General features: G+C 42.0%; 2 protein-coding genes across 2 annotated transcripts; one reads left to right on the top strand and one right to left on the bottom strand.

The window, feature by feature from the left end:
- Positions 1–5380: 5380 nt before the first annotated feature.
- Positions 5381–18301, top strand: polr3a (polymerase (RNA) III (DNA directed) polypeptide A). Its single transcript, XM_084040710.1, has 31 exons — positions 5381–5565; positions 5881–6016; positions 6142–6279; positions 6541–6712; positions 6814–6968; positions 7056–7295; positions 7454–7616; positions 7743–7879; positions 7958–8061; positions 8137–8278; positions 8494–8634; positions 8784–8853; positions 9053–9180; positions 9265–9403; positions 9944–10108; positions 10328–10500; positions 10588–10699; positions 10992–11110; positions 11591–11728; positions 12457–12627; positions 13485–13598; positions 14818–14904; positions 15093–15175; positions 15322–15492; positions 15718–15811; positions 15981–16073; positions 16394–16558; positions 16661–16825; positions 17135–17266; positions 17343–17475; positions 17556–18301. Exons 1-31 carry the CDS (start codon positions 5522–5524, stop codon positions 17702–17704), a joined length of 4173 nt encoding a protein of 1390 aa, XP_083896836.1. The 5' UTR covers positions 5381–5521; the 3' UTR covers positions 17705–18301.
- Positions 18302–19857: 1556 nt separating this feature from the next.
- qrfprb (pyroglutamylated RFamide peptide receptor b) lies at positions 19858–24758 on the bottom strand. The gene is made up of 6 exons (XM_084039953.1): positions 24390–24758; positions 23307–23465; positions 22288–22349; positions 20749–20984; positions 20344–20441; positions 19858–20256 (listed from the first exon to the last, which is right to left on the bottom strand). The coding sequence occupies exons 1-6, from the start codon at positions 24739–24741 to the stop codon at positions 19859–19861; spliced, it is 1305 nt and encodes a 434-aa protein (XP_083896079.1). The 5' UTR covers positions 24742–24758; the 3' UTR covers position 19858.
- Positions 24759–27641: the final 2883 nt, after the last annotated feature.

Raw genomic sequence — 27641 nt, 5'->3', positions numbered from 1 at the left:
GCCTCCCACACGCTCCGAGCAGCCAGACACCAAAAGCGAGGGCTTCATCACCTGTTTCAAACAACTGCACAATGTGACCCACCGCATTCGTTAACTACTAATCACACTGTGTTTGATTATGTTGTTAACCTGCCGGTTGAGAGGTTCCTTCCCTCAGGCTCCTTACCAAAAAGTCCCAACCCAACCCTCCCCCCGAGCCAAACCTGCACTTCGGAGGAGGACGACAAAGAAAAGGTTGATGCCAGGAGAGAGGAGTGGACCTGGAGGCTGGAGTCGACCCTGCTCCCCCCCCAGAAGGATGCAGAGATAGAAGGAAGACAGAGGCGCGTGAACAAGGCCACGCTCCTCCATTTCAATCAGCCGCTGCCGTCTCACATGGCAGCAGAGCATCCGGAGGGGAGGCGCCGTCATGAATCCTAATTGCTCCCTTTTCACCATATTGCAGGGTGTTTCTATGCAAATCTGTCCAGAGAGGTATCTGGTTTACGCAAAGCCAACTGTATGAACTGAAATGTGAGCAGAAATCTCACTCAGACAAAAGCCTTGGCGGGGAGAGATGCCGGGTATTATAATTCATTTGGATAAATTATTCATTTTGCACATGGCTCTCCTGAGTGCAGGACAGAGCGCGGTTTCACACACGTTTGCTAATGTTTTGGCATGTATGTATTCCACCGCATCGACGGGCACTGGCCTCAAGTTAAGATATATGGCTTTAATAAGTGTGACGAAGATGCAAAATAATGAGATGCGTGGGAGGAGAGTGCAGGGGTGTCCGCCGAGAGATTGGGAGAAACGATAACACGTCCTCAGCATGTGGCTGTAACAGGGAGTTCTGCCCGATTTTATACTTTTATGAATATATATCCAGTGATGCGCATCTACACACGTTTTTCTGAAACTATAACTGTGTCAGTCTTTACATTTCTTCAGTCAACTCTAGTGGTCAACGGGGACGGCTGTAGATGATGCAAATATTTCATGTTTCATATTTATCACTACGGCAGCACAACATGCAGTCAGGGATCAATAAAAGTCACGATGATTTTAAAAATGGACTTCCCTTAGTGCCGGAGTGTTATTTCACGGAACTGATGGCCCGACACACGTGTGATGATTCAGATGGCGAGCGTGTTACATATTGTACAAACACACAGGCTTTTTTCCCCCGACCATAATCTCTTTTAGAGGTGCAAAAAAAAAAAAAATGAGATTGGGAGCATTTCAACTGCTTCTCAACGGCTCTCAACATGGCGACGCCTGAGCCAGCAGCTCGTTGCTAATGGCGCTAGCAGTGCTTACTGCGTTACACAAGCGTTAACCTGAGGGGGAACCACGGGGTGAGTGCTATGCTTCTGTGATGATGCAGTCGGCCAGGACGGAGTTATCAGCTGGAACCGCCATATGAGAGCCAAGGCACTAAAAGCACTAAAAGCCCGGCTCTCAGCGTTGCCAGATTAGATTGTCGGTTTCCAGTCCAATAACAATTTAAACCTACCCAATTCAAAAGCAGCCCAAATCATAACAGAGGCCATGTACAAATAGAAAACATGTCATAAAGCTTCTTATGCATCAAATAACCACAGATAAAATACATAATTAGGCTATTGCAACCCACAGAGAGCAGTCAACCAAATCCAGTAATTATGTGGAGCTCAGTGATGATATCAAGGTTCTCCGTTATACATTAAATACACTTCATGTCAATCAAATATTTCCCAAATGAAATGTTGAAAAGCTGCCCAACTTTAATCCACCAGCTCAACGCTATTTTTCCAAACTCAATGTAATCAAAAGTAAATGAATCTCTGCTCAGGTACTCCACCATAGATTTACATATAAATCCCTGTTTGCTGCTGTGTTTGTTGTGCATTGCTCCTTTAATGAGCATTTAAGTAAGGCATAAAAAGACTTTTGCCAAATGCCAAACATCCACAGCTTCCCAAATCCATGTCCATCCTTCAAACCTCTGTAAAGTAGATATAATATGTTAAAGCGTCTCCTCCTATTGGCCGTACAGTCGCCTCCATTAGAACAGCTCATTGACTAACAACACAAACAGGAAGTGCTGATTGATGACCGACCAGATCTTATAGATCAAGCATTACTGGCTCTTGCGAGTCCGACGCTGCAGCTCCAACACGTGCACGCCGCCGATCAATACGAGTCGTGAGAAGAATACAATGAAGCCCATCTCCGTCCCTCGGAACAGTCATACCCATACACAAAAATGCACTCTGACACGGGGCTCTTATTACAAACTCCTCCGTCACAAATGACCATAATCTATACCCTGCTCTCCCAATGGCTCTCCTGGGGAAGCTCCCCTCATTTCATTTTTCATCTCATCCTCTTTCACTTTATTTCCAGTAATTCAAACCCACTAAATCCAAATATGAGGAGACGCGTAGCGCCGCTGTTTTGACAAGTTAAATGACTAAAGGCAATGATGTGCTTCCCAGCCAGTCTGTAAGCAGCACACGTCGCCAGCCACCGCCTCGCTGTGTGCTTACCGGAAACGTGTGTGTGTGTGTGTGTGCATGCTTTCTTTCCACGTGCACGTCGCTCCTTATTCCTGCAGCCATCCGACCCTCTGCAGCATCTTTTTTTTTTTTTTTAGGTGAAATTGAAATGGATTGTGTAGCTCAATATTTTATTGACATCAACTTCACAGAATGTTGCTACGGTGACACCGGGGATAATTATTTCACCACAGATTTCTTCCTCTACGCGTTGCTCTCTCTCTCTCTCTCTCTCTCTTCCTCCAAGCCCTTCCATTCCTGTAGAGAATTAGTTCTGCATAAATTACCCAGTGGAATATTGAATCAGTCTGCAGCCACCAAAGGCGAGTCTGTGTGGCTGATTACTGAGCAGTGTGCACAACATGCATGCGGACAAACACACGCACACGCAGAGCAAGAGGGGAGGGGGGGAGGGAGAGGGAGAGAGGGGCCTCCGAGCAAGGAGCTGACACCATTGCAGAAAACATGGTAAGGAGGAGGAGGAAGAGAGGGGAGGGGGGGATCAGCCTATCTGGATATGGAGAGCGAACGCTGTATTAGCCACCCTAGCTACACACTATCTGCTCATTACTTAGTCATTAGCAGGGCCATGGTTTTAAAGGAGGGAGGGATCAATCAATTGTCATGGGTCAATGTTTTGCAGCCCCATTATGAACCTTGGGTGGCTCTGTAAATGAAGCACAGTAATTACTCATGTTAATTACACAAAGACGGTGGTCACATTGATCCACAAATACGTTTTTGCATAATGTAAATGGTATGATGGGTAAACACTGGGTTGCACTTGAGCATTTAAACGGACACCCCCGCACTCTGATCAGATGGAAGCGGGAGGAAGGGGAGCACTCCTCCTCGGCTCGGAGGGGTTTTCTAATGGTTTATTTATTGTGCAGTGCAGTGCTGATTTAGTCAATCCATTAGTCAATTAACAGAAAGACAATTCTGATGATTGATTAACCATTCGTCATCCCGGTTTCCTGAGGATTAGTCACTTTACTCGGTTTGATTTCAATGTAAATTCGATACTTTTAGATTTTGAGCTGTAGGTCAAACAAAACAAGCAATTTGAAGACATCATTTTCAGACTTAGGAACTAGTTTCTGTCCTAATAGACTAAATGATTGGTCAATTAACTAAAAAAAAAAGAAATCATCTGGAGATAGCTGGCGATTAAGCTCTAGATTTGGTGGGAATTGGCAAAGGGATCTGGTCATCACATACCCAGAGGGCTTCAGTGCACACAAGTGAGCAAATGGGAATTTTGCATAATTAATCTGAGAGCATTTGTCTCATTCAAAACCTAATATTGAGCAGGGACAGAGACCAAATCCCCAGATGCCCCGGTCTTGAGAGAGAACCGGTTATTTTCAATCTGAACAGTCTGCAGATATTGAATTCCTCCACAGGGAGTACTGTGTGTGTTTGCTCACGATTGGATGATTAGGCCACTGTATTTGATACGTAGTTTATACACAGCGATGCTCAAGAGTCACTTGGAGGGAGGATCGCTGAGCTGCCTCTCGAGCTGAAAAACGTCCCTCAAGGGTTTTTAGAGATCATTTCTTATGCTCTCTACATATATTTACACAGGCTTATACAGCTGTATACCCCAAAGTTACGTGTCCCCAGATGTGAAAATTGAGAGAGACCAAGCTCTTTGGGGATGTGTTGCCTCCAGAGGCCGATTGAGAAAGCCCAGGCCATGTTGAATACTATATTAGAGGTTTAATTAGAGGCACTTCATGATGTAAGCGGCAGCAAAATTAGAAAATGGGAAAAATCAGACTCAGCCGGGGAATTTTCATCGGTGGTTATCAGTTGACAGAACAATTAATCAGCACAAGCACGTCGTGGAAGGAAATCATCATCATCAGGAAGTCATCAGTCGCCACCAGCGCTTCCCCGGCAATGCAGCCGATGACACAGGTATAACATGGTTTGTTTAGTCTCCAGTGCATCTCTTTATTCCAGCTGTTGGAAATGTATTTGGTGCCATCTACAGGCAGGACTTCAGACTGTAACACATATGAACCAGAGGCCAAACGGGGATGTTTCTTTTAAATGAGGAGATATTCCTTTGGATGTATTCCCCGTAATCTTATTAGTGCCACTTCACATGAATAATACGATAAGCACAAAAAGGGATGTGACACACACACATATATATAGACACACATAACTGTTTCTTCAATCAGGTCCATGTGATCCAAATAGATTGACTCACTGTCTCAGTTGATTCCAGTCTATATCTAAATAGCAAGCCCACATAGCCCTCAGGCTTATATTTGATATTTTTTAACAAATAAAAATATTAATGATGATGAATACAGTGATATATACAATTTCTTGTCTAATTAGAAGACCAAGACTTAACCAATGTTCTCATCATGCTCTTGGCCAGAATCAAGCAACCCATTTTTTTTCAAAATGTCAAAATATTCCTTTAAGCTTGACAAGACTGACAATAAATTCACATTTGTGTTGACTTCTAAATGCATACACATGCGTTTCTTTGTTTCGCCGCTAGGTGTCAGCACTCACTTGCAAGTGATTGTGCTCGTGCTCTCGTGACTTCTCTTTCTTGCTGTCGTTGAGCAAAGCCTTGGTTGCATTCAGGTACTTCTTGTAAACTCGTATTTTAAATAAAGTCAGAAATACGTGTTTTCTTGGTTTTACCAGAATATACAGAACATTCTGGGCTTCGAGGTGTCTAAAAATAGTAATAACAATACACAAGAAGATAGTATGAGACTCAAGCTAGCATACGTACTTTCTGTCACAGCCTTTTGAGCGTTAGGAGTAAAGTGTCTATATTACCGAGTGACCCTGAAGGCAGCGGGAATATCAGCACACATCGCATGGCTGCTAGCAAGTCCAACAACATGGGAAAGTGACGGAACGGCGTGCTGGTTACGAGTAAAGTCTGGCCCCGCTGGCATGAGGACAAACACAACAGTTTAACCAGTCGTGTTGTTATTTGTTTAGGAGAAGCCGCCAAAATGGTGAAGGAGCAGTTCAGAGAGACGGATGTGGCCAAGAAAATGTGAGTAGGAGGAACGCTGCAAGCTAACTACTTAGCTCGCCGGTTAGCCCGGTGTCAGTTGGCAGTGTGGCTAATGTTGACGTTGTTGTTTTAGTCACGTTAATGTTAGAAAGAGGACGTAACGACCTCATAAAACGGCCCAAAATGAGAAGTAGAGTAACTATAAAGTAGTAAATCTACACTACCTGTATACACCAAACCGTTTGGTCCAACCATCTTGCTGATATGGCAAGAAGAAGGCAGACGTCAGCCTGTTGTCATCGCTTTGAGCTGTTAATAACCGTGTGCTTTTTCTTCGCCCCCACTCGTTCACAGAAGCCACATCTGCTTTGGGATGAAATCTGCCGAGCAGATGCGCCAGCAGGCCCACATACAGGTGGTCAGCAAGAATCTGTACAGCCAAGACACCAAGCACACTCCACTGCCCTATGGAGTGTTGGACCACCGCATGGTACAACGCACCACACTACTCTTGTTTCGTGTTTGCAGTGATGCAAGAATCCAATATGGCAAAAAAAAGTTGTTGTCATTGATTTCTGATGGGCTCATCCTTGTGCTGTCATGTTTTCCCTTCAGGGCACCAGTGAGAAAGACAGGCCGTGTTTGACATGTGGGAAGAATCTGGCAGATTGCTTGGGGCATTATGGCTACTTGGATCTGGAGTTGCCGTGTTTTCATGTTGGCTATTTCAAAGCAATCATTGGAATCTTACAGGTAAGTTTACAGTCTAATGCAATTACATGCTAAAAAGAGGGCCACACATCGTGGAAGATAATATCAGAAAGAAGAAATCAATTATTTTGCCTGAGTCATCACTGAAGTATAGAATATATTGTTTTGATAAGTGTGTGATAAGTACATATGCATACAAATCAAAAATAAGGTAATTTAATTAAAGCTTTTACTTGAATTTCCACTTAACTAAATTTGTGTGTGATCGCCTCATTGCGATGCTGCGATCTGTCGTGTCTCCAGATGGTTTGCAAGACGTGCTCGAGCATCATGCTGACGAAAGAGGATAGACTGCAGTTCATGGATGTCTTGAAAAGGCCCTACCTCCCCTATCTCCAGAAACGAGGGTTGAAGAAGAAGATCTCCGATAAATGCCGCAAAAGGACAATCTGTCTGAATTGTTCCGCTTTCAATGGTAAGTTTTTGACACTGACCTTTTGTGTGTGTGTCTGTGATCCATCCATGTAATAAGTGGAATAAAAAAAAAAGCTGAATTATGTCTCTTTTGCTCTTCAGGACCAGTGAAAAAGTGTGGTCTCCTTAAGATCATTCACGAGAAGTTTAAAACAACCAAGAAGGTGGTGGATGTTTTTGTGTCAGAGTTCATGCAGTCCTTTGATACCGCTATAGAGCACAACAAAGTGATGGAACCTTTGCTACCCAGAGCACAGGTGCACTTTTCACACTCTTTCAAACCATATAATTCCTCATGTAAACCAGGAAAACATGCAAACACTTGCTCATCATTCCCTCTCTAGGAAAACCTGAACCCTCTGGTGGTGTTGAACCTGTTCAAGAGGATCCCTCAAGAAGACATCCCCCTGCTGCTGATGAACCCCGAAGCAGGGAAACCAGCGGACCTCATTCTCACCCGCCTCCTGGTGCCTCCTCTTTGCATACGGCCCTCGGTGGTCAGCGACCTGAAGTCTGGCACCAATGAGGACGACCTCACCATGAAGCTCACAGAGATCATCTTCCTCAATGATGTCATAAAAAAGGTTGGTGGGCAAGTGGCCATAAGCTACTGATATATATATCATGAATATATCACATTTTCCAGAGTATACAGCTACTGAATTACCAGCCTTCCAACTAAAACTAAATGTCTGGTGTTTCATGGAGACTGCCCTCATGAACAAACTCCTTTGTCTTTTAGCATCGTATGACGGGAGCAAAAACCCAGATGATCATGGAGGACTGGGACTTCCTCCAGCTGCAGTGCGCCCTTTACATCAACAGTGAGCTTTCTGGCATCCCCCTCAACATGGCACCGAAGAAATGGACCAGAGGCTTTGTGCAGAGGCTCAAAGGGAAACAAGGTATTGTGATCATGTTTGTGAAGTATTTTGGCTTTAGTTTTGTCGTCTGCTCGTACAAATTTGCTGGAGAAAGCAAAACTACAGATTTTAGATTAAAGACTCGCTGTTTTAACTGTTAAAATTCAGGTCGATTCAGAGGAAACCTCTCAGGAAAAAGGGTGGACTTCTCTGGCAGAACGGTCATTTCCCCCGACCCTAACCTGAGGATTGATGAGGTGGCCGTCCCGGTGCATGTGGCTAAAATCCTCACGTACCCAGAGAGGGTAAGCCGCACTACACTAAACAACCACTACCGCGCCAGAGCTACGTTATCTAAATGTGAGACTATCATTATCATTTAGGTGAACAAAGCCAATCTGGAACTATTGAGGAAACTGGTCCGCAACGGCCCTGAGCTTCATCCCGGAGCCAACTTTATTCAGAATCGTCACACGCAGATGAAAAGGTGAGGCTGCTTCTTATGGAAATTAAAAACCAGTGCTTTGGTCCACCACCATAAATATCATTTTATTTCTGTCAGGTTTTTAAAATACGGAAACCGTGAGAAGATAGCCCAGGAGCTGAGGTTTGGCGACGTGGTGGAAAGACACCTGATAGACGGAGACATCGTCCTCTTCAATCGGCAACCCTCCCTGCACAAACTCAGCATCATGGCCCACATCGTAAGAGCTTTTACTGACTTTACTCGATTGTATTTGTGAATTACAAGAAAAAAAATTGAAAGAAACATCTAAAATGAGCTGTACTGTGTTCAAAACGAATGGATGGAATGTTAAAAATTGTTAAAAAATTAGCCGAATTAATCGTGTGGCAGATCTTTGTCTAGATACTTCTTCGCCTGTGACACTGGTTTTTACTGTTTTACCCAAACCCACAGGCCAGAGTCAAACCTCACAGGACTTTTCGCTTCAACGAGTGTGTGTGCACCCCGTACAATGCCGACTTTGACGGTGACGAAATGAACCTTCATCTACCTCAGACCGAAGAAGCCAAAGCCGAGGCCCTCGTCCTGATGGGGGTACGCATCATCACAACAGATGTGGTCCATTTAGAAGACACACACACCCATCAAAGTTGACCTTCAGCAATGAATAGATGTCCCTGGGAGAGGCATTGTTCATGGCAAATTGACTTCACTTTGACTCGAATCATCTTTTTTTTTTCCAGACAAAAGCGAATCTGGTCACTCCAAGAAATGGCGAACCTCTGATTGCTGCTATTCAGGACTTTCTGACAGGTGAGCGCAGTGATGTGTGGCAGTCCGTCACAGTGCTGTGGTTTTATATGACGTGTGGCAACCGGTGCTTTGAGATACAGGCAGGAAATTGTTGGTGTTGGTGTTGAATAGCCATTTTCTACCTCATGGGGGAGCACTTCAGCCATGGTCAAAAATCCACTGTATTTAATTGATAAAATATAATATTTCTACCTCCTAGGGGCCTACCTCTTGACACTCAAGGACACCTTCTTCGAGAGATCAAAAGCCTGTCAGATAGTGGCATCAATCCTCGTGGGTAAAGATGAAAAAATCCGTATTTCTCTTCCCCGACCGGCTATCATGAAGGTACTGCGCTCTGTTTAGCGTCTTTCATAACACACACAACAAACAGCCTGACTAAAAGTTTGCTATATTTTTCATTGTTATCAGCCCATGGCTCTGTGGACGGGGAAACAGATCTTCAGCCTCATTCTGAAGCCAAGTAAGGATTGTCCGGTCAAGGCGAACTTGCGGACCAAGGGCAAACAGTACTGTGGCAAGGGAGAGGACCTCTGTTACAATGACTCATGTGAGTTTCTTTTCTTCATTTATTTCTTCAGCTAGTCTGATGGATACACACAAACACACACTAGAAATCTAGAGAGACAAAGTACAGCAAGTTTTCTTTTCGTAGTTTCTTATTATGTTTGAGGAGGATACACAAGAGCTGTTTGATATAACAGAAAGAAAATATGGCCAAACGAAGCAAAGTTTTCATTAAAACTCAACATAAACAAAACTCTTTGCATGTATAAAATACAACCTCTAGTAGTTAGCTTTTGGTCTGTTCAACATAATATGTTCCTATTATCATTTCCAGTGGACGTCAATACATTCTAATATTAAATTCATACCCATCCCTAGGAGTCAATTCATTGATAATAAGTAATTTCCTTCTTGCCTAGGAGTGCCAACCTGCTTTTTTATTATGAAGTTTTTCATCAAATTAACTGGCAAAATCCCCTCCATGATTAATTCTCCTCAGCCGAATGTCTTGCCGTGTCTCCAGCTTTCTATTCTGGGCCCTAATGACTTCCACTCTTGTCACGTTCTCCCATCACATTTTCAGTCGTGGTGATCCACAACAGTGAGCTGATGTGCGGCGCCTTGGACAAAGGCACCTTGGGGTCCGGCTCCAAGAACAATGTCTTCTACATCCTGCTGAGAGACTGGGGACAGCTGGAGGCTGCCAACGCCATGTCGCGCCTGGCAAGACTTGCTCCGGTGTTTCTCTGTAGGTGATCTTCAGGGTTATTTATAGCGGTCTTCTGAACATGCACACATCTGTCTCTGCAGAAATAAAACTAGAAAATGATGAAGCTCTGTTGTAGTTTGGCACATATTTGGTCATTTTAAATAGATTTACATTGCAACTCCAGTTGATTTTATTTTATTGAATTATTATATTTATTTATTTGTATTGTTGTTGTTTTTTTTTACACCCAACTTTCAGCCAACCGCGGTTTTTCTATCGGCATTGGTGATGTGACACCTGGCCAGGGTCTGCTGAAGGCCAAACAGGACCTGCTGGATGACGGTTACAAAAAGTGTGATGAATACATCGAAGCTTTACACACGGGCAAGTTGCAGCAGCAGCCAGGCTGCACAGCAGAGGAGACTCTGGAGGTAGACTTATTATTGTTATATACAGTATTTAAATTATTTTTCAATCCCGTATTTTTGTTTCTAAGTTTGTTTTGTCTTTCTCAATAGGCTCTCATTTTGAGGGAGCTGTCCGTCATCAGAGACCGAGCTGGCAGCGCCTGCCTCAGGGAGCTTGACAAGAGCAACAGCCCCCTGATCATGGCTCTTTGCGGCTCTAAAGGTGAACTCACTGGTTGACTTGACTAATAATGAAATCTTAGTTTGGCTCCATGTATTTTTGGTTATGAGATCAGGAGGGGAAGAGCCTCAGATAACGGCAAATTATGAGTCTTTTCTGCTTCTTAAAATAACGTATATCATGAGGATGGCTCTTCTGCTCAAATAGATGCTAATTAAGGAATCTTTGCATATGTTTAAGATGTTTTTTATTATCGTAATTTCATTATTCATTTCTTATGTAATTTCATTATTCATCCCCCCCCTCATCCATCTCATTTTTTTCACACATACAGGATCGTTCATTAACATTTCTCAGATGATTGCCTGCGTGGGCCAGCAGGCCATAAGTGGCTCTCGAGTCCCTGATGGTTTTGAGAATCGATCCCTGCCTCACTTTGAAAAGCACTCAAAAGTAAGATCCAATTTATTTATTTTAATGACATTTTAAAATGCCGTTTTCTGAAGTTGTTTGTTGGGATATTAAATGCTTGATTTATTTTAGATTACTGTTATTTGAGCTCCTGCAAAAGGCAATCCCACATGACATGTCCAATATGTCCTTTCTTCGCCTTTTTCAAATTCTGATGTGTGACTGTAACCATGGTGTGCCACATCCATGTCTTCAGTGCATTGACATTGATTTTTTTCAATAGTTTTTCATTATTTTACCCCAGCCTCCACTGGCTAAATTAAAAAGCATCAATGCATTCAAGTACTGTTCAATTTATATTTCTGTTTCTCAAGTTAATCATAGAAGAATACAATAAAACAAAGTGATTATGTCTCATAACCTGGAAATTAGAAACTGGCATATTGGATAGTAACAACTGTAAGCACATTTCACACGTTTCTTGAATCCTCAGCAGGCCTGCTTAATGATTATTTCCTACAGCTTCCTGCTGCTAAAGGCTTTGTGGCCGACAGCTTCTATTCTGGCCTGACACCCACAGAGTTCTTCTTCCACACTATGGCTGGCCGAGAGGGTCTGGTGGACACCGCTGTCAAAACTGCAGAGACTGGATATATGCAGGTAATGCCTGAGGGTTTTTTCCCTTGGTTCACTGTTGTTGCCACACCGATGTCACATAAGAGTAAGAGTAATTATCCCATCACACAAGCTGATAATACTGGGTGTTGAGTATACATTCATTATTGTTACACATTATCTTATTCCATTTTAAAATTTCAATACAGAGAATTCTTGACAAATGGGGTTAATCATTATTTTCATGATCAATTATTGTGGTAATATTTTTGTACATAGGAAAGAAGTCAAATAGTGTAAAATTTCCATTACAATATTGTTTTACAAACAAAAGAACAAGAAGGACAAACATGAATACATAGTGAAAACACAAATAATCAATATTTTAAAGGGGTCGCTCATAGTGAAATACCTGAATCTGCAGCTCCCCTTGTATTATTTCTTTACTACTATTACTGTTTTATTGCTTAACAACCTGAAATTAAAATGGATTTTCACTTGGATAATATGTGATGGACTTTCACTACACAAAATAGTCAAAAAAATGGTGAAGTGCATTGAAAAAAAAAATATATATAATAGTGAAAAGTGGTGTGTGTGTGTAATGTCTTCACCCCCTTTGCTGTGAAACCCCCACATATCAAGTCTGAACAATGGAAACCGTTAATTTGTTTCCATCTCAGGTATGTTTTATGTTGTCACATAAAAAGAAAAAGTGTTAGGTCCGTCGGATATGTCACCATGATATTGTCTTACTGCCTGTGTTTGGACAGAGGCGTCTGGTCAAGTCCCTGGAGGATTTGTGCTCGCAGTACGACCTGACAGTACGCAGCTCCACCGGTGACATCATCCAGTTTATTTATGGCGGCGATGGTCTGGATCCAGCTGCCATGGAGGGAAAGGATGAGCCGCTGGAGTTCAAGAGAGTCCTCGACAACATTCGGGTGAGCAGTGAGACTACAGAGTTAGTGATCTTATCTCACATAAACCCTCTTATTCACGCAGTCACATTCCACTCCAGTACTTGTCTTACATGTTTGCTGTTTTCATGCTTTCGTTGTTGATTAATGTGCACTACATACTGATTAGCATTCCGTCTCCTGACTTTTGTCTGTCGGTGAGAAAAGAAACAAATCAAGGTGGAGAGGTGGCTACTTTTGAGCAGAAAGGTCATTTAATTTCCCGCTGTGATGATGCTTAAGAGGAAGAAGCTCTACTGCCCTCATTTATGCAGGCTCAGGCTTCGCCTGGATATATACAGCTTAAAAAATCAATAAGCCCACCTGGTGGTTAGAAATGAATTGCAAGTTTAAAATATATTTTTCCCTGTGGAAAAGTGCTGTAGTTAGTTATTATTTATATCATTTCTCAGTAGTTTAAAATAAAGGACATTGACAGCATTACCTTTATAAACAACCAATATCACTAAATACTGGGTTTAATGGTAGGCAGCCACAAGTTGTCAGCAGCAAAGGATAGTACACAGATTAGTCAAAAAAAATAAAATAAAAAAAAGCACAGCAAGTATAATAAAGTGAACTGTAAAGCTATAATAAATAAGTAAAAAATATGAAATGTTGATATTTCACAGTGGTATATATTGATGTCAATATTTCATATGAATGAATTTTGCAAGCTGGGCCCACCGGGTGCCGTGTTGATCGTACAGTCTGACGGTAGCGGAAAGGAAGTTTAACCCTCGAGTGAGGAAGCTTTCAGGAGCTGTTGAATGCTGCTGCTGCTGCTGTGTTGGCTCCCAATGCCCAGGTTTTGACTCCTCTCCGTTCCCCCCCCCCCCCAGGCAATCTACGTGTGTGCAGACGAGCCGGCGCTCAGTCAGAACGAGCTGGTTCTCACCGCTGATGTCATCATGAAGAGAGCGGACTTCTTGTGCTGCAAAGACGACTTCTTGGAGGTAACCTCATCGTTCTGTTGAATTTTAAATCAAAGAAACCGACTAGAGGTCAATGCTTGGATGTGTTGAGTAGCTAATCAGTAGGAAAAGACATAAATCATTCTTAAGAGGCTGAACAATCTCTTAAGAAGGTCGCTTTTAAGTTATCACTTCAAGTGAGTTCACTTATTCATGAGAAAATGCATAAATATTCACAAGACAAAGTTTATCTTGCAAAGTTAAGAAAGCCTGCAATAAAATGAAATAAAAATTAAAGATTAGCCAACATAATAATACAGAACTTCTGCACAATTTGGTATCAAATCAAATAAATGTGAAGTCTGGAGTGTTCATCTAAGAAATATTGAAAGACAAAAAGACTGAAATTATTCTATATTGCATACTATTGCTAACAAATCCCATGAAATGCCATAACCTTTAATGTGCCTCCCAACTCTGTTAGATTGTTAGTTTTGACTGCCAAACTGCCAAGTTAACGGTAAAGTAATGCACTTTACCGTTTACAATAATAACAATAATTTACTTTTCCAGACTGATGGTGAATTTTCAATCTGGTAAACAGTGCAGAAAGGAAATTGTGTTAGTATGCTACCAGCGACATAAGTACCCAAGAAAACCTGATTTGAAGTGTTTTCCTGGCTTTTGATGCTATGCTATTATGAGGAATGCCTCGGCAAAGGCATATAAAATTGAATTCTTAAGAAAAATGGCTCTCTTGGATGTAGTTCTAGTCAAAGCCAGTAAGTACAATAAATTGGTGTCCTAGCAGTAATTTGAATGAACTTTTCCCCCCTTTTTGTGAAGGCGTTAACTGACACAGGCTCAGAGAAGTACCTGGAGGTATAGTGACTGAGCATGCTGAATTGTGGCTTTAACTGAATGGAGAATGGTGTGTCAGTGTTAGTCGGAACAGATTTGACAATTTACTTAACAACCCCCCGTAATTTAAAATCCCCCATTGTGCTCCGATTCATGCTTTTACTTCTGGCTGCTCTATAAAGCACCGCCAGTGGGGTTTAAAAAAAAAGAAAGAAAAAAAGAGAATACTCAGTGATTTACTGAGTTAGTCACGCCACGACTGTAATTTCTAACAACTGCATGACAGTGTGTCATGTGACAAACAGCATACGGCTTTGGTTACGCTTCTTGATTTGTGATGAAAGATATTAATAAACTGTTTTGACTCGACACGTGAATTTGTTGAATCCTCTTCTTGTAGGAGATAAAGAAATTTACCAAGAGCATCTCAGACAGGATCAAGAAGACGAGAGACAAGTACGGCATCAACGACAACGGCACCAGTGAGGTAAGGGTAGTAATGTGCTGAGTGCAGCAATAAAGGTATAATATGCTACACTTGTTGCTTGCTGTTAAAGTTGGCCACTATATTAGTGAAAACAAAGCAGTAAATCACATTTAAATGAGAGAAAATACATTTTACGGTTTATATGACATTTCCTGCATACCTTTTAAGTTTAACTTTTTGTGTTGCAGCCAAAGGTTCTCTATCAGTTGGACCGCACAACCCCCACCCAGCTGGAGAAGTTCCTTGAAACCTGCAGAGACAAGTACATGAGGTACAAGACTCCTCCAAGGAACACATGGATTTAATGCACCCAAAAGCTTTGGTGCTTTTTTTTCCCGATTCTGTTGTAAGAGTAGTAGTATAACTGGCAGGTTTCCTCTTGATTGGCAGTTTAATGAAAGTTGATTTACCACACAGAGCTCAGATGGAGCCAGGCTCAGCAGTCGGGGCCCTGTGCGCCCAGAGCATCGGAGAGCCCGGCACTCAGATGACGCTGAAAACCTTCCACTTTGCCGGCGTGGCGTCCATGAACATCACTTTGGGAGTGCCTCGCATTAAAGAGATCATAAATGCCTCCAAGAACATCAGGCAAGATACATAATTACAGAGCTCTTTCTTTATGTTCCCTCTGTCAGTGGAGCAGAAAAAGAGAAAGGCGGCATGTTTGACATTTGCTTTTGTGTCTTTGGACAGTTTTGCCTCAGCCACTTTCAATGAAGCATAATTTTCTCGCCACATGAATAAGTCACTGTAATGAATACATCCCCAATTTGTTTTGAATAATCCACTGAAAGTCCTCTCCTAATCACTCAGCACGCCTATTATCACTGCTCATTTGGACGTGGAGGACGACGCCGACTTTGCCAGGCTGGTGAAAGGAAGAATTGAGAAAACTCTTCTAGGAGAGGTATTCAACCCTGCAGCGTATTTTAACCACACAATTTTATTTAAAAAAAGTTCAATAATTCAGTGAATTTAAATTGAAGATATTGACTGAAAGATACCAGTGGGCATTGTGTGACATGAATAAGTACTGTGCTGTAATAAAAACCATTGTCTGTTGTTGTCCTTGACAGATTTCTGAGTACATAGAGGAGGTTTTTCTACCAGACGACTGTTTCATCTTGGTGAAATTATCACTGGAGAGAATCAGGCTGCTGCGACTGGAGGTCTGTATCTCCATCCACTGTCACAGCTATATGTTGATTAAAGATGATTTCTAGTTTGTTACAACTTGGGTCTCATTTTTTATAGTTTTCTTTTTGTCTTTATAAGGAACGGCACACAGATTTGGTGTTTTTAGCTGATCTAGACCCGAGAATATTTGGCGGAAATAGATACAAATTCTTCTCTGTGAAGTTTGCTGGAAGCGATGTGATGTAGCAGTGAATCGAATTCATGCCGATGTGAAGATTGCTTCATGTGGATTTTGAAAAGGGACTGATAACACATTTGGAAAATGAACCTGGAAATGATTCTCGTCTTTCAGGTAAACGCAGAAACGGTGCGTTACTCCATCTGCATGTCTAAACTACGAGTGAAGCAAGGAGACATCGCTGTGCACGGCGAGGCGGTGGTGTGCGTGTCTCCACGAGAGAACAACAAAAGCTCCATGTACTACGTGCTGCAGTCGCTGAAAGAGGAACTTCCTAAGGTGATAATCTGATCGTCTGCGAATCGATAGAGTGATTGCAAACTAAGAACTATTTCTAAAGCCCTGATCTTTGAACTGTTCTGTCATTCCTCGCATGGGAAGGTGGTGGTTCAAGGAATACCCGAAGTCTCCAGAGCCGTCATTCACATCGACGAGCAGAGCAGCAAGACCATGTACAAACTTCTGGTGGAGGGGGACAACATGAGAGCCGTCATGGCAACGCACGGCGTGAACGGAAGCAGGACCACGTCAAACAACACGTATGAGGTATCTGTGGAAGCCGAAGCCTGGGTGACGTCTGCCCTACATCCGTCACATGAACTCTGCTCCCACACTTAAACCAACACATACAATACATTTAGGTCAGGACAATTTGAGTGAGATTCAGGTCAAGCCCTAGCTTACTTTGTATTGTGTCGCACCACATGTTCTTGCAAGGTGTATGGCGCTTGTCTCTATTCAAAGGTTCCAGATTATTGGTACACCTAGCTGTTACTACAGTCCTGTTTATCTGGACAACAGTCCAGATTAATGTTTGAAGAAATATGTTCCAAGCTTTCCTGTGCATTTTTCCAGGTTGAGAAGACGTTGGGTATTGAGGCAGCGAGATCCACCATCATCAATGAGATCCAGTACACCATGGTGAACCACGGCATGAGCATCGACCGGCGACACGTCATGCTTCTAGCAGATCTCATGTCCTACAAGGTATGTCTTGATATTTCTTCATAGAGGTTGTGAAGTCACAGGGGATTTCACCTGTGCACGTCTTCTGCCCATAAAGGGGGAGATACTCGGAATCACCAGGTTCGGTTTAGCCAAAATGAAGGAGAGCGTCCTCATGCTGGCCTCCTTCGAGAAAACGGCCGATCATCTCTTCGATGCTGCCTACTTTGGACAAAAGGACTCCGTCTGCGGTAAACGGACGCTCATCATCTCCGTAATGAAATTCTACCTCACCGTTTGTCTCGATTAACTCTTAACATTTCTGTTTCAGGTGTGTCCGAGTGCATCATCATGGGGATTCCAATGAATATCGGAACAGGACTGTTTAAACTCCTACACAGGGCTGACAAGGATCCCTCTCCGGTCAAAAGGCCTCTCCTCTTTGACAATGCAGACTTCCATATACCTTTGATCACATAGCAGTGAGGGAAGAAGCAGCAGGGTTGTCTTGAAGTTGTTTTTTTCTTCTCCCTTGGAGCCTGCTGTTTACTCATCTCTTTAGATAAACGTCTACATACAGAAGTGCCTGCCAAAGTGTCAGATGATTTCCTTTGAGGAGATCTAAAAAAGACGTTTAATTGTGTCCATTTTTTGTTGGGACATTGGCGGTGAAATTGCGTATTATTTCCGTTTTAAACTTCAGATGCTTTCAGATGTTGTTTTTTTGGGTTTTTCTTGTTTGTCTTATAGCGAGTTTCCTCTGTTGTTGAGATGTGACATAATCTGAGACTCTCGTGGTGTAATGGCACCGAGCAAGTGTTCAGCAGACAGAAGAAGAAGCTCCCGAAGCAGACTCCATCTCTTCTGGTTTGGCACTTAGTTTTGCATTATACTGTGAACTGCTTCGAGCGTTGCAGCTTGGAGACTTTTCATTCACGCTGCAAAACCCACTTCAGGTTGGCTTTTCCTAAAAGAATCAGATCAGCAGGGGTTCATTGAGGTAGACATGTTCCATCATGCGTGAAGCCTCTTCATATAATAATGTATATATAATGTAATAAAATAAATGACCCAGGAAATCAGATCTTTTTGTGTTTCAAACCTTGGCACTGACCTAGTTTATGGCCTGGGGGTCAGACTAGTTATTTGTTACATGAGCATCATGTCCCACAACCAATGTCTTATTTGGTTATTTTTCTGTGGAACAGCCTTGTGGCATTGTATTTTCAGGTTGTCCGTCCAGCTATCTCAGAAACGCTTGAAGGGAATTTCTTAAAAACTTGGTACAAACGTTCACTTCCACTCGGTCATATTATATAGCATGTCGAAAAAATGTCAGGAAATTTAAAATTTTTTATTTAAATATCTAAAGAAAATCATCATAGTGATACAAACCTGTGAATCCAATATTGGTGAGAATTGCGGATTATAACAATAATGGTTAGGGGGTTGGGGGTTTAATTCATTTTTTTCAATTTTTTTTATCATAGGCCTATTTACCTGGTGGTGGTAGGAGTGGAGGAATAAATACAATTAAATAAATAAAAACAATAAATATAATTGTTTAATATTTTAATATCTACAGAAAAACATAATAGTGATATAAACATCAGTATGTCGAAAAATGTCAGTGTAGCATGTCGAAAAAAAGTCATAATATAGTATATCGGAAAAATTCATAGTATAGTACGGTGGTTTTCGAACTGGGGGGCGCGGACAGAATCACGGAATTTGACAATAAAAATTGAATCAAATGTAAAACACGGAATTTCGTTGAACTTATAAAAAAAAACAGGTTTTCCTCGAACATTATGTGTTTGTCATCACCTAAAGCGAAAGAAAAGAAGAAAAAAACACGTCTATTTCACCGAGGGGCGGGGCTGAGACACATGAACGCGCACACACACTGATCGATAATCGAAGACGTTTATTATAACTTCTCTCTGAGTTTTGTCAACATAAAGATGACTCGACCCAGAAGAATCCATGTGATGAGCAGCAACAAACAATCTCACATCAGAAACGTTGACAAATGAACTGAAAGTGAAACTTAAATAGCAGCGAGTTGATCACAGATGCAAAGATCCAAAGTTATTGAAAAAAGTGGGTGGTTTATTATGACCACCATACATGATTGCGCATGCACTTGCATATTTATGCACTTGGTCTCTGAATGACAAGGAATTTATTCAATACATTTCTCATATTTTATTTTTGATTTATTTGATCAACCACATGATTATCTCTTTAATTCTAAAATATAGAATTTTGAAAATGCAACGGAATTAGGGACAAAATAAAACAGAATCTGAGAAATTGAAAACAGATTTCATAGAGAAGGGTGCATGACATTTTTTTATACAAAAGCCTGCAGAAAAAGTTTAGGAACCACTGATATAGTATGTCAAAAAAATCATGAAATAAAACTAATCGTAGACTTTTTTTCTACATATTACAATCACTTTTGATGTCAATATAAATACTATTTCTCTTTGATTCATTTAAAATTATTTTACAGATTAAACGGTCACACCTGGAGGATACAAGCCCGGTTGTTCCCCCAGTGATGGGCTTTTATAGCTCTAACGTTTTGTTTTTATATGAGAGCCAATCAGCCGTGCTTTGAGTTGCTCCTCATTTGACTTGAGAGGAGCTGTTTGCGGGGAGCTCCGTTTGGATGGTGGAGATTTTCTCTCCTATTATTTCCAACGAGCTCTCTCCGTGCGAAGACCTCGAAGGCCCTTTCTCCGCCGAGAGCTGCTTCGAGCTGCCGCCTTCGTCCGATGCAAGGAAAGCTTCTCTGCTTTGTGGTTTTATGAACTGCACGGTCAGTTTGGGCGCCACCGCTGCGCGGCCCTGCTGGTTGGGCTTCTGTATGCACTGGGAGAGGGTGGAGACGCAGCTCTTCTTGAAGTTCTCGTTCATGAAGGCGTACACGATGGGATTGTTGAAGCTGTTGAAGAACCCGATGGCCTGAACAACAGCGACGATCATGTTGAGCGTGACTCCGTCGTATTTGTTCTCCAGGTCATCTGGACAATCGCACACACAGAGAAGTGAAATAATAACCGCATAATCTACATCACATTGAAATCCATGCGGACTCCAGCAATACTTACAGTACTCAAACAGCATGTGGACTGTGTGGAACGGGGCCCAGCAGATGGTGAACAGCAGAACAATGGTGATCATCATCTTGACGGCTCTCTTCTTTTTCCTGTAAAAGAAAAAAGACCATTTTCAAGTGGAAAAGAGCAAAAACGGATGGATGGATTGTGGGTGTACAATGTTTGACCATCCTCCCCTTCCTGAAACATAACCAGAATTTATTTGCCACCATGCTGACCCCAGTGATCCCTCACTGGCCTCCCACCCACTACAACAGGCAATTGTGTTAATTGAAATGGAAAAAACGAGGCCAAAAATACCACTCAGAGGAGTTGAATCCATACGACCAGGAGACATGAAGCTTAAAATAAATATTTTGAGTATGAAAGTATGTCACCTGTGGTGTCTAAACCCACCTTGATATCTTACTGATCTCCCTGTGGTTCATGGTGTTGAGGACTGAGGAGTCGCCCACCCTCTTGCGGATCCACAACTCGATGCCGATGCGCGTGTAGAGGAAAAGCATGGCTGCCAGCGGGAGCAGGAAAAGAGCCACCATGATGAAGGTGGTGTACACCTGCCTGTGAGTCACAGAGTGCCATCCCTCCTGACAACACACGTGGTAGTGATCGTACAAGAAGTCGTACTTCACCTTTGGGAGGGAGGGAGAAAAGCTCTTAGTCCTGGTAGAATGATCCACATGTAGATCTGTATGACAGGGTGGTTTTTATCCACAACATTTTCTCACAGTTTTGCACTGACAGCCAATTATGTGCAGAGTATCTCCAGATTACAAGAAAGAGATGCATCTGCCAGTGAAAGAAGATGCTACAAACAGCAAAAGTCTGGAGAGTTAGGGTTACTTCCTTTTTATTTTGGCTGTATCTCCGGAACTTCGAATTAGGCCAGACAGCACCCACTCCCCAGTCTCTATGACCCGAGATATCAGCAGCTTACCGTATATTAGCTATTATTGTGGCTGTATCTCCAGAACGGTAAGTCGTAGAGACACGGGCAGACTGGTGTGTTCAGAAGGGTCCCGAGTCTCTAGGACCCTCCGTTAAGTTCAGGGTTGTTGCTAGGGTTAGGGTTAGGGTTAGGGTTAGGGTTGGGGTTGGGGTTAGGGTTGTATTTGGAGTTAGGGTTAGGTTTGGGGCTAAATCCTTTTTTAATTTCGGCTGTATCTCCAGAATAGTAAGTCATAGTTCAAATGGGTCAGATGCCACCCACTCCCGAGTTTCTACGACCTCCCGTTCCCGAGACATCAGCATAAATGTAGTTAGGGTTGATTCCTTTTTCATTTTGGCTGTATCTCCTGAATGGTTAGTAGTAGAGACAGGGGCTAAAGACTGGTCGAATTGGGTCGGACACCGAATCCACTTTTTGTTCAACCTGGTTGGCTCAGCCTGACCCTCAGGCGGGTCACTGACTTCCCTCTGAAGTTACACAGAGAAAACGAAAAAATGGTGGAGATAAGTAGCTGGGGAAAAAAAGTCCTTGACTCGTGCTTTGAAGTTTACTTCTCGTGTGCTTATTCCAAGTTGCTCCTAACAGGCATCTCTGCGCCGCAGAACACTTCCTGCATCCTTTTCATTACTTTCATCCTGCCATCTGCCTCACTTTCACCACTCATCGGCTCCCCTCAATCTCTGCCTCTATCAGCCAGACTCTCTAGATTCATCCATTCTCTGCAACCTGTCATTAACACTTCCTTCATCGTTCCGCGCTCCAACTCTGAGCCCTGCATTTGGGTTGATGGGAGATCGCAGAAGCGACTGATTGCAGTCATTAAAAACTGATTTCTGACAGGATACTAAACTAAATAGGACAAATTGTCAGTTTGGAGGACAAGGTGATGTGGGACCGCCTGAATCTTGATATTTCATCATCTGCTCTTCTGTGCGGAATCAGTTCCTAACTTGAATGTAAGGTTGCTTGAGGGCGGCGTCACTTACCTCTAGCTTCTGCACAAAAAGCATGGGTGAGCCCACCATCACTGAGGCGATCCATACCAGCCCTGCAGGAGACGGAGAAATAAAACAGATCAAAAACGGTCCAAATGCCACAACCTTGAGACGTACAACAGCTAGTGATATTCACAGAGAAACCTGTGTGTGACTATTGCCAAAGGGCTGTCACAGCACCTGCACAATTGAGTTCCACTTTCAGGTAATTAACAAGCTGTCAATCATGCTGAGAGCAAGCTTCCTAATTTATTTGTTCTCAACTCCCAGAATGCCTTGCCTTACTGTGCAGCTAATTCTAATAAAGGAGGATGAGGATGAGAAAACACTCATTCGAAGGGCTAATATTTGTAGTATTTTTTTGGTGTCAGTCTAACTCAAGCCTGACAAATATGATGTTTTATATGTATGACGAATAATGATAACAATAATGATATTTCTTTAGTTTTTTTAGTTTTACATTTTCATCAAGGAACAGGATACATTATCCAACAATAGTAAGAGTAATGATAAATACTATATGACAATAAAAATAAACCTGATACATGCAGTTTATCCATTCAAATCCTCTTCAGAACTGCTTTTAATGTGTGTTTAACCTGTGGTTTTTACTATAGTTTTTTACTTACATGTAAAGTGTCTTTGAGGTCCTTTAAAAGCACTATACAAATACAACGTATTACTGAATCCTGTCTGCGTGCAGCCTAGAGAAATCGGCCTTCTTCAAGTGTCAGACCGACAGTTCCCCACCTTTCTCTCTGACATTTCCAGGTTCTTACACACAAAACAGTATCATTCTAGCTTTGACTGGATCACAGAAACACAGCATATGTGAGGTCGCGTTCACGTTCTCAATGCAATTATACCAGAGGCTTAACATAATGGTTACTTACTTTTTTTTATAAACCACTGCAGCCTTTATCTTGCTCACAGAGCAGAGGTTTCCTTGAACACACAAACGATATTCACGACTAAAAGCACAATAAGCCACTCGTGCACACACAGAATACCTAGCATATTGTATGCTCGTTTTGACGAGTACTGCCTCCTCATTTTCAGTGGGAAGACAATGCCCTGGTATCTCTCAATGGCAATGCAGGTCATTGTGAGGATGCCAGTCACTATGGCAGTAGTCTGTACAAAGGGGACTGTCTTGCAAACCAGAACCCCTGCAAGAAAAACAGAGGTGGGACAATGAGGTGCTGAGAAACAATATCAAACATTTCCATTCATGCTTGTTGGAGAGGGCGAGCTCTCCTTCGTCCTTTTCATCTCCCCTGTGGGGCTTCATTGAAATGACCAAATAACCATTTCTGGGTACTCTTAAACACACATACTTCTCATCTAATGAAGCACAGAGGTGAAACCACGGAGACTTAATTAAATTAAGTCTAACCTGATCCACACTAAACTAATTGTGACTGCATTTTTTAAAAGGGGGGGAGATGCTTTGAGCTGGCCTTCAAATCACTACGATACACTGAATGTTTCAATCAAGGTGGGCAAATGTGCTTTTGATCGAGCTAGAGGCTGTAGAAGAGACAATGCATGAATGCTGTGATGTGATTCCACCTTAAATATTATCATCAAAAAGAAGTTAACATTGCATTTATGGCATCAAAAACTCAAAACACACACAAAAAAAGTGGATCTTGCAATAAAACAAATAAATAAACAGCCTGCAATATTCCAAGGCTGAATAGTTCAATCGTCATATTTTATTCCATGTATTTGAATATATCAGTATTAGTTCTGTATTTATTCTGAACCCTGGAGGAGACAGGAGGTCAGTCTGTCATTAAGAGGTATTGGCTTCTCGTTCCCTGAAGGGATGGATGTGCTGTTTGTTTACTGACCAACCTAATTAGCGCGACTTGCTCCACTTGTTGTCTTGACAACCTGTCTGTCTGAATCAGCGCTGCTGTGTCACAGATTTTGGAGTAGATGACAGCAGTCCTTTCTGATTTTAGGGCGTGGATCTCTCATATAAGCGGATGAAGTTTTAATTGGCTTCTTCTCTAATTGCTTATTGAAATCATTAACGCCGTCTGATTGGCTCTTAATAAAGAAGTTGAGAAGTTTCCCAAACTCACCCCCGAACCACTCCGACGAGATGTTCTGCAGCAGCGTGAACGGCACGCAGAAGAAAGTGATGAGCAGGTCGCTGACCGCCAGCGAGCAGATGAAAATATCGGTCGCCGTCTGGATCGCGCGTTTCTTCAAAATGATGTAGATGACCAAACTATTTCCGGCCAGCGCGAGGAGGAAGATGAGCATGTATATGATGACGAAGGTGGCCTTGGCGCTGTAGGGCAACTCGGGGATGTAGACGAGCGGCTGGATGTTGTACGCGTCGATGAACTCCTGGCGGCTCAGGTTGTAGTAGCGGAGCATCTCCTGCAGCACTTCGGGAGTTATCTTGGTGGAGCCTTGCTCCGCTGCCATCCTGAGTGAGGAGCGTCCAACAACCCCCCTCCCCCCACCCCCTAACAGACTGGGAAATCAAACCTGCGACTGTTCTGGAGCGCAGAGTTTCTCTATGCGCGCGGGTCCGTGCGACGCATCCTTCATCCGTCCGCCGGACGCACAGCTGCCTGTCCTGCGCTGTGGCGGCGTCTTGTTGCGCGTGTGTGCGCGCGCGCGTGCGTGACAGAACAGTGAACGGTGTGTCAGTGTGATGTATGAGTATATGATGATATGATGAGACAATGCAATTACGTTTATCTATGTAATATCTCTAAGGTTTTTTATTGCAGAGTACATTAAGGAAAATCAAATGAATGAAACGTGGTCTTGTCATTTTTATGACATTTTTATGACATGCTATGTGCCTTTTTATGGCACGTTTCATGACGTTTTAGATTTTATTATTCATGACTTTTTCATGGCATACATTTTTATGACATACTCTTATGACCTTGTTTTATGACATATTGTTATGCAATTCTACACTCTGACTTTTTAGCAGCAGTGGCGCTGGTGTTGTTTTCACCCTGTGGACAGATGTCTGGATTTCTGCTACAGCGTTGCAACCATGCAAGAGGCAGTAATGAAACTTTACAGATGTGCAGTTGAGATTTGAAGTTTGGTGCTCTAGTCTATCGCATTTTATTATTATTATTATTATTATTATTATTATTATTATTATTATTATTATTATTATTATTATGTCCTTGACCAGTGCCAGAGTCAGCCAACCCCAAAATGTCTAAGTAACAGAGGGCTACCCAGGCGGCAACCGATCTGTACATTTAGTGTGCGGAGTGCCTTAAACATGCATTATTTCTAACAGCCAGCAGGGGGCAACTCATCTAAATAAAATAAGTCTGATAATGGAAGTACAAAAAAATGCACTTATTAGGTCAAATAGATGGATAACTGAATATGAATAAGAAATAAAGCATTATTAAATCATCATTATCATATCATGAGTAATTTATGATAAAAAAAACAAATAAAACGTTTTTCGCAGAAGCATGCTTCCTTTGCTTAAGACAGTATTGCCCTAAGAGTTCATGCACAACTCTGGTTGTGGTTACTGTTTCTATTCTGCTTGCATTGTATTTATGAATCAATATTTTATATAGATCTAATTGTTTGGGTGTGGTTTTTTTGTCCGTTCTCTGTGTACCTTGTACTTATTTTTGTCCTTACAATAAAGAAATTATCCATCTATCCATCCATCCAAGATCTACCATCGCTTATCTTGTTCAGGGTCATCCAGATGACCTTGGGCGAAGGCACCCTGGTCTGGCCCCTGGGGATCAATAATATTTATCTTATCTAAGTTAAAAAAAAAGAGAAGATGATAGATACAACTTAAAAGATGTGTAGACGCAGTTTCAATTCTAAGTAATATTACAGATTTTAGGGACGCTCAAATCCCCAAATGTCACTCCAGAGAAGGCATGCATATGTCTGTACGTTTCTTATTCTGTTCACACACTCAAATCTTAGAAGTGCAGCACAAAATGCTGGCGGCAGGGATGCCATTTGTGATTAAAAAAATATTTTTTTCTTTTTTTTTTTTATCACAAATGGCAGCTGTGATTTGTGAATCGCAAATTGTTTCCGTCCATAAATGTGACGGGAGAGTATTATCAAGGCAGAGCACGTTTATGTCACATATGAAAAAGGGATGATTTCCTTTTTCTAGCCACTGTATAAATTGTACATACTGACACATTGTCAAATAACTGCTGAATACAAGCACAGCCCTGTCCTCAACCATGCCAGGTTTTAATTGTGTGCAAAGTAAAAAAAACAAGCAACATAAAAGTTACATTAAACCACCCCTGGTTGCATGGCAACGCCTTAGCTGTGTTCTATGGCAGTGACCATTGACAGAAAGATTTCTTAGCTGTGTACAGACATGCTGGAGCCTGACAGACTAATAATACGCTGAAGTGAAAGTACAGTAGAGCAGCCTCCCTACATTCAACCCAACAATTAACTGAATAGAGAGAACATACACCTATACTGATTATTGTACAAAAATACACCAGCTTTGTGCAGCAATGAGAGAGCATTGAGGATGCATTGATGTAAAGGCTATTAGAGTTAATACGAGTGGTATATAATAGTTTAAATTGTGTGGTTGTTTTGAAACAAACAAAAGCATCTGTTGCTGAGCCTCGTAAAAAATGTCCTGCACTAAACCTGCTGACCGAGCAAATAATAGAACAAGAAACAATAGATAGGTATTTGTGTGTCTTAAATTTCTAAAAATACACATATACACTTTTACACATTTCTTAAATGCAAAGACCTGTTAGACAATGTTAAAGCTAATAATAATATTAAAGCACAAACAATATATATTGTCCGACTCTAGAAGCAGCGCTGTGGCTGAGGGGTGAGGGGATCATGGGAAAATGAGCAGTGAGGTGAAGTGAGGAGTGACATGCCGTTCACGGGAGGTAGAAAATGACCTCCGATAATGTCGGTTGAACACTGGTACATTAGAAACCGGACGGAAATGTAACAAAGACCGGCTAGTGATTGAAAGAATCCAACAGTGCAGAATCATTCTCTCAGAGTGCCAGTGATTATGAGATAATGAGTCCTACTTTGGTGACCCCTGGTGTTTTCTCTCGCTGTTAACCTTAAGAAACAATACGAGTTTCTAATAGACGAAGGAGTCTTAGTGGAGATCCAGTTATTAACAGAGCTAATGGTGTGAAATAAAATGTCTTTTCCAGTCGGAGCAAGAGCTTTCTATTCCAATTTCCCATCTGCTTTTCTAACAAGGTTTTTTTTTTTTTATTGTGTCCGAAAATGTCTCGATAACATAGAGAATCAAATACATTGACGGAGGAGAGGTGTGTGGAGGAGTTAAAGAGGAA

Source organism: Eutrigla gurnardus (assembly GCF_963514095.1).
Source record: "Eutrigla gurnardus genome assembly, chromosome: 22".
NCBI lineage: Eukaryota > Metazoa > Chordata > Actinopteri > Perciformes > Triglidae > Eutrigla > Eutrigla gurnardus.
Note: the sequence above shows the minus strand (reverse complement) of the source record. Positions and strands in the feature narration are given on the sequence as shown.

Bases quoted from the DNA above. Each gene is read 5' to 3' on its own strand.
- polr3a (XM_084040710.1), top strand. From the start codon at position 5,522: ATGGTGAAGGAGCAGTTCAGAGAGACGGATGTGGCCAAGAAAAT. The intron at 12,628-13,484 runs GTGAGCAGTGAG...CCCCCCCCCCAG, and splicing joins GAGTCCTCGACAACATTCGG to GCAATCTACGTGTGTGCAGA. The intron at 16,074-16,393 runs GTCTGTATCTCC...CTCGTCTTTCAG, and splicing joins TCAGGCTGCTGCGACTGGAG to GTAAACGCAGAAACGGTGCG.
- qrfprb (XM_084039953.1), bottom strand. From the start codon at position 24,741: ATGGCAGCGGAGCAAGGCTCCACCAAGATAACTCCCGAAGTGCTGCAG. The intron at 20,985-22,287 runs GTAAGTGACGCC...TCCCTCCCAAAG, and splicing joins TTTTTGTGCAGAAGCTAGAG to GTGAAGTACGACTTCTTGTA. The intron at 20,442-20,748 runs GTGGGTTTAGAC...TTTCTTTTACAG, and splicing joins GAGATCAGTAAGATATCAAG to GAAAAAGAAGAGAGCCGTCA.